The sequence below is a fragment of the Stomoxys calcitrans genome, chromosome 5 (genome assembly GCF_963082655.1).
Source record: "Stomoxys calcitrans chromosome 5, idStoCalc2.1, whole genome shotgun sequence".
Classification (NCBI taxonomy): domain Eukaryota; kingdom Metazoa; phylum Arthropoda; class Insecta; order Diptera; family Muscidae; genus Stomoxys; species Stomoxys calcitrans.
The window spans coordinates 141,036,557-141,049,618 of NC_081556.1; the positions used below are offsets into that span (position 1 = coordinate 141,036,557).

At 39.9% G+C, this 13,062-nt stretch overlaps 1 protein-coding gene across 3 annotated transcripts in view; it reads left to right on the forward strand.

Moving 5' to 3' along the window:
• Window positions 1-13,062, forward strand: part of LOC106080742 (beclin-1-like protein A) — a 91,589-nt gene that overhangs the window by 65,515 nt on the left and 13,012 nt on the right. For all 3 annotated transcript variants that reach the window (XM_059369208.1, XM_059369210.1, XM_059369209.1), the window contains exons 3-6: window positions 6,853-7,098; window positions 7,182-8,737; window positions 12,173-12,420; window positions 12,490-12,684. In XM_059369208.1, coding sequence (XP_059225191.1) covers window positions 6,853-7,098; window positions 7,182-8,737; window positions 12,173-12,420; window positions 12,490-12,684 — 2,245 coding nt within the window. The remainder of the gene's footprint in view (window positions 1-6,852; window positions 7,099-7,181; window positions 8,738-12,172; window positions 12,421-12,489; window positions 12,685-13,062) is intronic.

The following is a 13,062-nucleotide window of genomic DNA, read 5'->3' on the forward strand; positions in this document are numbered from 1 at the left end:
AAAATTTCAATCGGCTTGCTTTACGCGTTCGACCTCTATCGTGATTCCGACAGACGTATGGACGGACAGTCATGGCTAGATCGACTCAGAACGTCAAGAGTATCAAGAATATATATACTTTATGGGGTTTTAGACGAATACTTCGATGTGTTACAAACGGAATGACTTGATTAGTATACCCCCATAATATGTAAATAAAATTATTAAAAATATTTGCTACAGAGTTAGCATAATTGTTTTTTTTAAATATTAAAAATTATTCTATAAAAACTAAATTTGCCCAAAATTTTCTTTGAAAATCCAAGTATGACGGAACTTCCTATAAAAATATAATTTCGTTGAAATTTTTTTTTAATGGTGGTATTGGCTTTTGTGTTTTTTGAATTGTTTTATTTAACCACAACACGACATTTTAACGGCTTGCTTAGCATTCTTACCGTTTTGTTTTACTTTTTTCCTGCTGTTTAGTTTTTCTTCTTTCCCCACCGTTGAGTTTTTTTGTTATTAAAAGACAACTACAAATCTGGCATGACAATGTTTATAATTTGATGGACGTTTAGCTCATTTATAATTGTTGTTTACATGACCGGCAAAATGTCTGACGTATGCAACTAACTGACAATGATGGGTGTGAGCAACTAAATGAGTTATAAACTGTCACATCGCATTGCCTTGCATCGCATCACTGCGGATCGCAATGTTGCCATACACATGCTACTGTCATTGACTGCGTGTACGTGTGTGTGTGTGTGTGTGTGTGCGAATGAGATACATTTTACCAATCGAAAAAGAGTTAAAGAAATAAAGCTTGCTTGTGTCACATTGCAGCCAAGAAAGACTACACACAAAAAAATTGAAAGAGCTTGAAAAAAATTAGCTTTCTATAGGTTGTTGGAAGTCATAACAAAACACTTCATACAAAATTTCAGCAAAATCGGATCAGAATTGCGCCCTCTAGTGGTTCAAGAATGCAAGATCCAAGATCGGTTTATATGGCAGCTATATCAGGTTTTTAACCGATTTAAACCATACTTAGCACAGTTGTTAGAAGTTATAACAAAACAATTCATGTAAAGTTTCAGCCAAATCGCATGAGAATTGCGCCCTCTAGTGGCTAAGATCGGTTTATATGGCGGGAAAAGAGTTAAAGAAAAAATAATCGCCTTGGCACATTGAAACAAAGAAAGACTACACCCAATTGAAAGACTACACACAAATTGTAGTGAAGTTTGAAAAAATAAGCTTTCTATATATGTCATATCCGGATATCGGCTTATAAATATGGAATACATAGATCAAATTTGACATAATAGCTATAATTCAGATGAAAAACTTTCTTTTCTATTGTATATAAATAAGATGCATTCTATATCACTTGATCTTAATATTCTATGCAATTTTCATATTCCTATTTTTTCTATGTGCACTTGAAGTGCCGCATAGAAATGCAGAACAACATTTTTTTATATTTTCATTAAACCATAATCCATACTCGAAACACTTGGGATTGTGATGACGATGATGATGATGACATGGAAATCACGACATAAGCCTTCTTTAGCATTTTAATTTGTCATTGACGTAGAAATGAGCAGAAATTTGTTGTTTACATTGGTGGGGTGGGGGAAAGGACCGCTTAATGTTTGAAACTATCGTGGATTCAATGGATGATGATGACAGCCATGTTTATGTTGCAATACTCGTTTATGGCATTTATGCCGACAATGCAGATTCTTTGATTACAAACAAGAAATAAGCTGGAATTTTAAAGAAGTCACATAAACACAAGTGAAAAGGTTCTGGAATTAACAAAAACAATCAAGAGCGTGGTAAGTTCGGTCGGGCCGAATCTTATATATCCTCCACCATGGATCACATTTGTTGAGTTCTTTGCCCGGTATCTCTTTTTAGGCAAACAAAGAATGATGGGTTAGAATTGTTATACTATAGGAGTTATATCAAGTTATAGTCTGATTCGGACTGAATGTTGAAGACCATAGTAGAAGTCTTGCTTTACTTTAATTGTCTATGACACAAAATTTGTTCCACTAGCCGAACGTAGAATAGCGTTCCAAGCGCCTCGATCTAATGTGCTTATTCTCTCTCTCTCTCTCTCTCTCTCTGACACCAAGTTTTGAGGTGTCTCACCACTTGGTCTTTCTATCGGGCTTTTGGTCTTCCCGGTTTGCGTGTACCACCGTGTTTGCCTTCAAAAGACTTCTTTGCTGGAGCTTCTTCATCCATTCTGACAACATGACCTAACCAACGCAGCCGTTGTATTTTGATACATGTAACTATACTGTCGTCGTCATACAGCTCATACAGTTCGTGGTTCATACGTAGCCTATATGCTTCATTAACGCAAACTAGTCCATATATTTTACAAAGAATCTTTCTCTCAAATACTCCAAGCACTACCTTGCTTTCACAAGTACCCATGCTTCAGAACTATATAAGAGCACGGGTAGCATCAATGTCTTGTATAGTGTAATCTTCGTCTTTCGAGAGGTGGCCTTGTTTCTAAACTGCTTACTTAGTCCAAAGTAGCATCTGTTTGCCAGTATTATTCTTCGCTTTATCACAAAACTGGTGTCATTCGTTTCGGTTACGGCGGTGCCGAGGTAGATAAAGTTACTGACTATCTCAAAGTTGTGGTTCCCAACTCTCTTCATTTTCTTTATCTGCTCGGTTGTATAAGGTGTTTTTGGAGTTGAAACCATCCATTTTGTCTTATCTCCATTTACTGCCAGACCCATATTTATGTCTCCCTTTCGATTCTGTCAAAGGCAGCAGTTACTACTTCCGGTGACCGACCTATGATGTCGATGTCGTCGACATAGGCGAGTAGCATGTGTTCTCTTGTGATTAGTGTGCCATATCTATTCACATCTGCATCTCGTATAATCTTCTCCAGCAGAATATTAAAGAGATCACACGATAGGCTATCTCCTTGTCTGAAACCTCGTTTGGTATTAAATGGTTCGGAGAGATTCTTTCCTACTCTTATTGAGGAACGCGTGTCAGCAAGTGTCATCCTGCAGAGTCTTATTAATTTTGCAGGGATACCAAACTCAGGCGTGGCTTGTAATACCTTTGAACGTAAAGGAGTAACGAAAGCGGCTTTGATAGGTGTTGATTTGTCCTTCTCGGGTCTTTTCCAGGATTTGGCGCAGTGTGAATATCTGGTCCAGGGTGGATTTACCAGGTCTAAAGCCGCATTAATAGGGCCCAATTATCTCATTCACTTTAGGTTTTAATCTTTCACACAGTACGCTCGAGAGTATATTGTATGCGATGGGGAGGAGACTTATTCCTCTGTAGTTGGAACATTCCGTCTTGTCTCTTTTCTTGTGTACGGGACATAGTAGGCTGAGATTCCAATCATCGGGTATGCTTTCTTCTAGCCAGATTGCGCAGATAAGCTGATGCATACGCCTTATCAGCGTGTCGCCTCCGGTCTTAAATAGTTCAGCGGGTAACCCGTCGGCTCCTGCTGCCTTGTTGTTCTTTAGTCGGGTCACTGCTACTTAAGACCTCATTCTGACTAGGAGGTAAACATTCTATACCATCATCAGGGTTTGGTTCTGGGGTATCCTCTTCGCCCCCAACGTCGGACACAAGCAGTTGGGTAAAATGTTCTTTACATATCATCAGCATGTTATCTGAGTCAGTTACCAGATTTCCTTCTTTGTCTCTGCAGTAGGATGTGCCTGCACCAAAGCCATCGGTTTGATGTTTAATTCTTTGATAGAATTTGCGGACTTCATTCTGACTCCTGTAAATCTCAATTCGCTCACAGTCGCGCCTTTCCATTTCTTTTTTTCTTTCTGCGGAATAGACGTTTCTCCTCTCTCCTTTTCTCCTGATACCTCTCTTTCATTTGGTGCTTTGCTACTGATTGTAGGGTTGCTCTATATGCCGCATTCTTGCCTTTAGTAGCATCTCAACACTCTTGGTAAAAGTCATTGAGCAAAATTTCAGCCAAATCGGATAAGAATTATGCCCTAGATGGGCTCAAGAAGTAATATCCGGAGATCGGTTTATATGGGAACTGTATCAGGCTATATATCGATTCAGACCATATTAAACATGTTGAAGATCATGAGAGAAGCCATTGTACAAAATTTCCGCTAAATCGATTAAGAATAGCGCCCTCTATAGGTTAAAGAATTCAAGATCCCAGATCGGTTTATATGACGGCTATATCAGGTTATAAGCCTATAAGAACCATACTTAGCACAGTTGTTGGAAGATAATGAGAGAAGCCATTGTACAAAATTTCCACCAAATCGGTTAAGAATAGCGCCCTCTATAGGTTAAAGAATTCAAGATCCAAGATCGGTTTATATGACAGCTTTATCAGGTTATAAGCCTATAAGAACCATACTTAGCACAGTTGTTGGGAATCATAGCCAAATAGTTCATGCGAAATTTCACTCAAACCGGATAAGAATTGCGCCATCTAGTGGCTCATGATATCAAGATGCAAGATCGGTTTATATGGCAGCTATATCAGGTTATGAACCGATTTGAACCATACTTAGCACAATTGTTGAAAGTCATAACAAAACACTTCATGCAAAATTTCAGCCAAATCGAATGAGAATTGCGCCCTCTGGTGGCTCAAGAAGTCAAGATCCAAGATTGTTTTATATGGCAGCTAAATCAAAACATGGACCAATTTGGCCCATTTGCTATCCCAACCGACCTACACTGATAAGAAGTATTTTTGCAAAATTTCAAGTGCCTTTCGACAGACGGATGGACGGACGGACGGACGGACATGGCTAGAACGACTTAAAATGTCATGACTATCAAAAATATATATACTCTATGGGGTCTTAGACGAATATATTGAGGTGTTACAAACGGAACACCTCGAAACACCTGGAGACCACCGTAGCGCAGAGGATAGCATGTCCGCCTATGACGCTGAACGCCTGGGTTCGAATCCTGGCGAGACCTTCAGAAAAAAAATGTCAGCGGTGGTTTTCTCCTCCTAATGCTGGCAACATTTGTGTGGTACTATGCCATGTAAAACTTCTCTCCAAAGAAGTGTCGCACTGCGGCACAGTGTTCGGGCTCTGCTATAAAAGGTCCCTTAGTTTTATCTAAATTTCATACGGTTTTGATAAGATTTTTTGCATGTAGTGCAACGTCAAAAAAAAAACATCTCCTGCAAAATTTTGTAAGGATGGGACCAAAATGTGGCTACTACAGCTTTAAAAGGGCATATCGGATGAAAGATATATTTGGTAGCTATATATAAATCTGATCCGATTTTGATGAAATTTTGCCCACACATATTGGGACGGCACAAAAAGCACTTCCTGCCAAATTTGGTAAAGATCGGACCAACATTAAGCCTTCCACAGCTTTAATAGGCCAAATCGGATGAAAGTTATATATGGGAGCTATATCTAAATCTGAACCGATTTAGATGTAATTTTGCACACATATTAAGACGTCACACTAAAGAAATAATTCTAAAGATCTGACCAAAATTGTGGCTCCTACAGCTGAATGAAATGAGAGATATATATGGGAGCTAGTGGGTTGCCCAAAAAGTAATTGCGGATTTTTTAAAAGAAAGTAAATGCATTTTTAATAAAACTTAGAATGAACTTTAATCAAATATACTTTTTTTACACTTTTTTTCTAAAGCAAGCTAAAAGTAACAGCTGATAACTGACAGAAGACAGAATGCAATTACAGAGTCACAAGCTGTGAAAAAATTTGTCAACGCCGACTATATAAAAAATCCGCAATTACTTTTTGGGCAACCCAATATATCTAAATCTGGACCGATTTCAATGAAATTTTGAACACATATTGGGACGTCAAAAAAACCACTCTGTGCCAAATTTTGTAAGGATCGGATCAAAATTGTGACTTCTACAGCTTTAAAAGGGCACATCGGATGAAAGATATATGTGGGAGCTATATTTAAATCTGGACCGATCCATAGCGTTTGTTCTTGGGCCAAAAAAGAGACTTGTGCAAAATTTTGTGAAAATCGGACAATTAATGCGATCTGTACCTTGATTACAAGAATACATGGACAGAGAGATAGACGGTCATAGCAAAATCGAATCCGGAAGTGGGTCTATCTCTTCTCTTTCTTAGCGTTGCAAACAAATCTATTATACCCTGTACCACAGTGGTGGTGTAGGGTATAAAAATTGTAAATATTTTAAATTTTTTCACACAAAAATTAATTTTTATTGAGGTTTTGGGTTTTGTATAAAAAATGTCAACTTTTTGTTCAACAAATTTATGACTTAACGGATTGTGTCTGCAATTGGTAATAAATTAATTGCTCTAATTGTAGTTGACTATGGGCCCACAGACTCCATCGTACTGCATGTGTTTTACCTGACAAATAAAGCCAAGTGCAACCGGCAAATTGCCATAAATTGCGTTCCTTCTTTTTTTTTTTAGGTGGGCTATATCCAATCGCTTTTTTGGGTAATGCAGTAATGCACTTTGGCGTTAAAAGATCAGAGAGAAAAAAGAACTCCCTCCCTAACTGTTCCTCCTGTTAGAGGGAAACATAATATTTCCTAATATACGTAGTTGTTTTCGGCCACACAACTCCTTTGGCTCTTAACAAAATTGAATAAATTTTTTATGTCCTTGTCTAGATGTACTAGTAACGATACTGTGGCTCATGAGGATAATGCTTTCTGGTTGTGGCCTTGTTGCTTCTTTTTCTTTATAGCGAAAAGAGCACTGGCAAGCGCCACGTTTTGCTTCCATCACATTTTTATGGCTTCTTTTTGTGGGGTGTGTGTGTGTGTGTGTGTGTGTGTTTTTTGTGATATTTTATTTTTATTTTCTTTCTTCTTGCAGGTCTTAAGAAATTTTTGGCTCAGTATCCTTCGATATTCCTGGTGGATGGTGATTACGTTCAAGTGAATTGCTATCAACATTCCAATGCCGATGATGGCGGTTTCGGTGGCAGACGTGACTACATCCAAGAGGCCAAAGACTATTTCAAAAATAAATTGCTACAATATGGCGTTGGCGTGGAGGTGCCAGTTCGCAGTTTGCTGGGTCACAGATCCCAGGCATCGCCTCAGGTCAGGCATATATCAGGTATGTTGTTCTCCTCTGTTGGCATTCCAAATGAATTTGGCACTAACCTCCATGTGTTCTCTTGCTTGTGTTACTTACTCTAGGTCAACACATTAAGGAGTTCACCGAATTTCTCTCCAAACACACAGACACCTTTCGTGTGGTCGATGATCATGTGGTGTTGGTGGGTTGTGAGGATATGGCCGATTTGCCGGCACGCGATAGACTGCATTTGCCCCAAACGAACATCGATACACGGGGCACCCAACAAATGTTGGATTTCTTTGCCCAGTGCATTGAGATGAAGGGCCCCATAATGGTGGATCAGTTGTTCCATTTGGTCACCACAAATTTCCCCCAGGAACAATGGTTGCGCATGTTTAAGACGCCCAGCGATTTGATGACCTTTCTGCGTCTGTTCTCCGATTGTTTTCACATTCAAGCCAATCTAGTCACACTTTTACAAAAACCTAAACTAAGCGATTCCCATATACAACAGTCACAGGCCAAGTCGCGGGAGCAATACAATGCCATGAACAATAATCGTCAGGCCCAGAGGGAGAATCATCATTTGCAGCAGTCGTCCCAAACGGGAAGCATAAGTGCGGTGCAGCAGCGTTTATTATCGCCTGGCTTGCGTCTTAATAACAACAACAATAATAACAACAACAACAATAATCCAAATAATATCAACAACAACAGCGGCTCCAACATAGCATCGCCCAATTTCAAATTAAATGCCCCCGTGACGCCGCACAGCTCCACCACCAATGCCACAGGCAATGGAGACATGTCACAAAATCGTTCGGAACCCAATTCCGGTTTCGACAGCTACATACCCATATCGGAGATGAAATTGGAAAATCTCTGTGAACGCAATTATCCTGCACCGCATAGCTGCACCTCGTATGGTCTGACCACTGGCGGCGGCCAACAGGGCAACAATCATCTGCAACCACCTTTACAACCACCTGCCATAACATTGCCACCCCAGGCTCCCGCTGAACGTCTAACGAATTGTGCCAATCAGACCCTTAAGCAACGCATCAACAATTTGGTCATACGCACCCTGGCCGAGAACTATGAAAAAGACAAACAATCCATGGCCAATCAACAGGCTGGCTCTGTTGGTTACATTCCCCAGAATTCACCGCACAACAGCCCCAATCACTCGCAAACAATGGGCAATTCCTCCCCGTTGTCGGGGGGCCATTACAATAATTCCTCACAACAACTGTCGTCGTCGTCGTCGTCGTCATCGTACAGCAACTCACCTAGTCAAAATTATTTTGTGGGCGATACCTGGAAGATAAAGGTCTTGCAGAATACCAGTGTCATAGCCAATATCAAGCAATCGATGTTTGTGACCGAGGCTATGCTGAAATTTGCTCAACAAAATCAATCGATTGTCATATCGCTGGATTGTGAGGGCATTAATTTGGGTGTCAAGGGTGAGATTACCCTGATCGAAATTGGCACCACACGTGGTGAGGCTTTCATATTTGATGTGCGCACCTGTCCCGAAATGATTAACGATGGAGGCATAAAAGCTTTGCTGGAGCATGAGAATGTCATTAAAGTGGTGCATGATTGTCGCAATGATGCTGCCAATTTGTATCTTCAGTTTGGTATTCTGCTGAGGAATGTTTTCGATACACAGGTGAGTTAAAGGAGAAAAGAGGAGTAATGGGTTATGTTTATTAATCCCATAAATCGGAGTAGATTGTAAAACACACATCTGAATTTGAACAGAAAACAAGTAAAAAGGCGTTAAATTCGGCCGGGCCGAACTTTTGATACCCACCACCTCGGGTATATATGTAAAACACCTTTTGTCAAAATTCGGTGAAAAATGCATACCTTATGCCCCATAGCAGCTATATCGATATATGTTCCGATTCGAACCAAATACCAGGAAGTACAAATCATTATAAATGCGCCTTTTTTTGGCCCCCAAAACCTTAAATCGAGATATCGGTCTATATGACAGCTATATTCAAATCTCGACCGATCTGGGCCAAATTGAAAAAGAACATCGAAGGGCCCAACACAACTCACTGTCCGAAATTTTGGCGACATCGGACAATCAATGCGCCTTTTATTGAACCAAAACCTTAAATCTAGAGATCGGTCTATATGACAGCTATATTCAAATCTGGACCGATCTGGGCCAAATTGAAAAAGAACGTCGAAGGGCCCAACACAACTCACTTTCCGAAATTTTGGCGACATCGGACAATCAATGCGCCTTTTATTGAACCAAAGCCTTAAATCTAGAGATCGGTCTATATGGCAGCTATATTCAAATCTGGACCGATCTGAGCCAAATTGAAGAAGGATGTCGAAGGTCCTAACACTACTCACTGTACCAAATTTCGGATACATCGGATAATAAATGCGCCTTTTATGGTCCCAAAATTTAAAATCGAGAGATCGGTCTATATGGCAGCTATATCCAAATCTGGACCGATCTATGCCATATTGCAGAAGTATGTCAAGGGCCTTAATTTAACTTACTGTCCCAAATTTCGACGACATCGGACAATAAGTGCGCCTTTATGGGCGCAAGACCTTAAATCGAGAGATCGGTCTATATGGCAGCTATATCGAAATCTGAACCGATCTGAGGAAGGATGTCGAGTGGCCTAAGATAACTCTCTGTCCCAAATTTCAGCAAAATCGGATAATAAATGTGGCTTTTAAGGGCCTTAGACCCTAAATTAGCGGATCGGTGTATATGACAGCTATATCGAAATCTGGACCGATCTGTGCCAAATTGAGGAAGGATGTCGAGTGGCCTAACATAACTCACTGTCCCAAATTTCAGCAAAATCGGATAATAAATGTGGCTTTTATGGGCCTTATACCCTAAATTGGCGGATCGGTCTATATGGAAGCTATATCGAAATCTGAACCGATCTGGGCCAAATTGAAGAAGGATGTCGAGTGGCTTAACATAACTCACTGTCCCAAATTTCAGCAACATCGGATAATAAATGTGGCTTTTATGGACCTAAGACCCTAAATCGGCGGATCGGTCTATATGGCAGCTATATCGAAATCTGGACCGATCTGGGCCAAATTGAAGAAGGATGTCGAAAGTCCTAACATAACTCTCTGTCCCAAATTTCAGCAAAATCGGATAACAAATGTGGCTTTTATGGGCCTTAGACCCTAAATTGGCGGATCGGTGTATATGGCAGCTATATCGAAATCTGGACCGATCTGTGCCAAATTGAGGAAGGATGTCGAGTGGCCTAACATAACTCACTGTCCCAAATTTCAGCAAAATCGGATGATAAATGTGGCTTTTATGGGCCTTATACCCTAAATTGGCGGATCGGTCTATATGGCAGCTATATCGAAATCTGAACCGATCTGGGCCAAATTGAGGAAGGATGTCGAGTGGCCCAACATAACTCACTGTCCCAAATTTCAGCAAAATCGGATAATAAATGTGGCTTTTATGGACCTAAGACCCTAAATCGGCGGATCGGTCTATATGGCAGCTATATCGAAATCTAGACCGATCTGGGCCAAATTGAGTAAGGATGTCGGGTGGCCTAACATAACTCTCTGTCCCAAATTTTAGCAAAATCGGATAATAAATGTGGCTTTTATGGGCCTTAGACCCTAAATTGGCGGATCGGTCTATATGGGGGCTATATGAAGATATAGTCCGATATAGCCCATCCTGCTTATGGGCAAATAAGGTATCTGTGCAAAATTTCAGCTCAATATCTCTATTTTTAAAGACTGTAGTGTGAATTCAACAGACAGACGGACGGACATGGCTAGATCGTCTTAAATTTTTACGCTGATCAAGAATATATATACTTTATAGGGTCGGAAATGGATATTTCGATGCGTTGCAAACGGAATGACAAAATGAATATACCCCCATCCTTCGGTGGTGGGTATAAAAAATCGCGATACGGATAGCAGTCATATGCTTCTAGTAACAACACACTTTTGCTGACTTTTAAATGTTTTTTATACCCTCCACCATAGGATGGGGGTATACTAATTTCGTCATTCTGTTTGTAACTACTCGAAATATTCGTCTGAGACCCCATAAAGTATATATATTCTTGATCGTCGCGACATTTTATGTCGATCTAGCCATGTCCGTTCGTCTGTCCGTCTGTCTGTCCGTCCTTCCGTCTGTCCGTCCGTCCGTCCGTCTGTCTGTTGAAAGCACGCTAACTTCCGAAAGAGTAAAGCTAGCCGCTTGAAATTTTGCACAAATACTTCTTATTAGTGTAGGTCGGTTGGTATTGTAAATGGGCCATATCGGTCCATGTTTTGATATAGCTGTCATATCAACCGATCTGGGGTCTTGACTTCTTGAGCCCCTAGAGGGCGCAATTCTTATCCGATTGGAATAAAATTTAGCACGACGTGTTTTGTTATGATATCCATCAACTGTGCTAGGTATGGTTCAAATCGGTTCATAACCTGATATAGCTGCCATATAAACCGATCTTGGGTCTTGACTTCTTGAGCCTCTAGAGTGCGCAATTCTTATCCGATTGGAATGAAATTTTGCACGGCGTGTTTTGTTATGATGTCCAACAACCGTGCCAAGTATGGCTCAAATCGGTTCATAACCTGATATAGCTGTCATATAAACAGATCTGGGAACTTGACTTCTTGAGCTTCTAGAGGGCGCAATTCCTATTTGACTTCTTGGATTTGACTTCTTGGAAGCCTCAATTTTCATCCGATTTGGCTGAAATTTTACAAATAGTGCTCTGTTATGACACACAACAACTGTGCCAAATCGGTCTATAACCTGATTTGATTCTTGAGCCCAACAAGCCGCGATTTGGCTGAAATTATATGTTATGCGTCTCAACAACTGTGCCAATTACGGTCCAAATCGGTCTATAACCAGAAAAAGCTCCCATGTGTAGGCAGAATCCATGGTGGTGGGTTCCCAAGATTCGGCCCGGCCGAACATGGCACGCCATACTTGCATTTTTTTATTTACTATATTTTTCTAAATTTCTCTACTTTTTCAAGTATTTTCTGCTTTTTACATTTTAGAATTTTTCCTTTTAAAATTTTATTAATCGTCTTCCATTCTTTCCAGGCTGCCCATGCTATTGTCCAATACCAAGAGAACGGCAAGCAGGTGTACAAGGCAAAATACATATCATTGAACTCACTGTGTGAGCAATACAATGCCCCCATAAATCCCATCAAAGAGCAGCTTAAACAAATATATCGTCGCGATCAGAAATATTGGGCCAAAAGGCCACTGACACGCGAAATGTTACTGTATGCTGCCGGTGATGTTTTAATTCTAATCAATGATCAACTATATGGAAATCTATCAAGGTAAAGAACACAATTAAGCTTCAATTGAATAGGATAGAGCAAATTTAATCGTTTTTCTTGCCATTTCAGACAAATAAAGCCAGAAAATTTACAATTATTTTCTGAACTTTGTACCGAACAAATTCTCATGCATATCAAACCAAACGAAGTGAAAATTCGTAAGAAGCAACGAAAAATCAGCACTGAAGTTTCTGATCTCAAGCAAAAATTAGCGCAAACGAATAAAAGTATCGTACTATCAAATAGGGAGATACGTTTATTAAGGTGAGTTTTAAGGGACTTTATGAGCACCGAATTTCGCTGACATTGAAACTGAGACGAGTAGAAAATTAGTTCTCTATAGAAACTTGAAACATTTATAAACAGGGAGTATGGCTTAAAATTTGGAAATTGAGCAAAAAAATAAAAAAAATCTGCGAAAATTTAAATTTTTATTTAAAACTAGCTGACCCGGGCCCGCTCCGCTGCGCATTCTTTTGCTTTTTAGGGAATAAAAGTTTCCTTGGAATATTTATTTTCGACAATTAAAGATCTTTTAGTGAAATACCATGCTAACTTGACTAGCAGTTTAACAATATAAGTGCCTTTATCTGAATCCCATATGATCTTTATTGGTCTACGAATTTAAGTTTGGATGTAAGG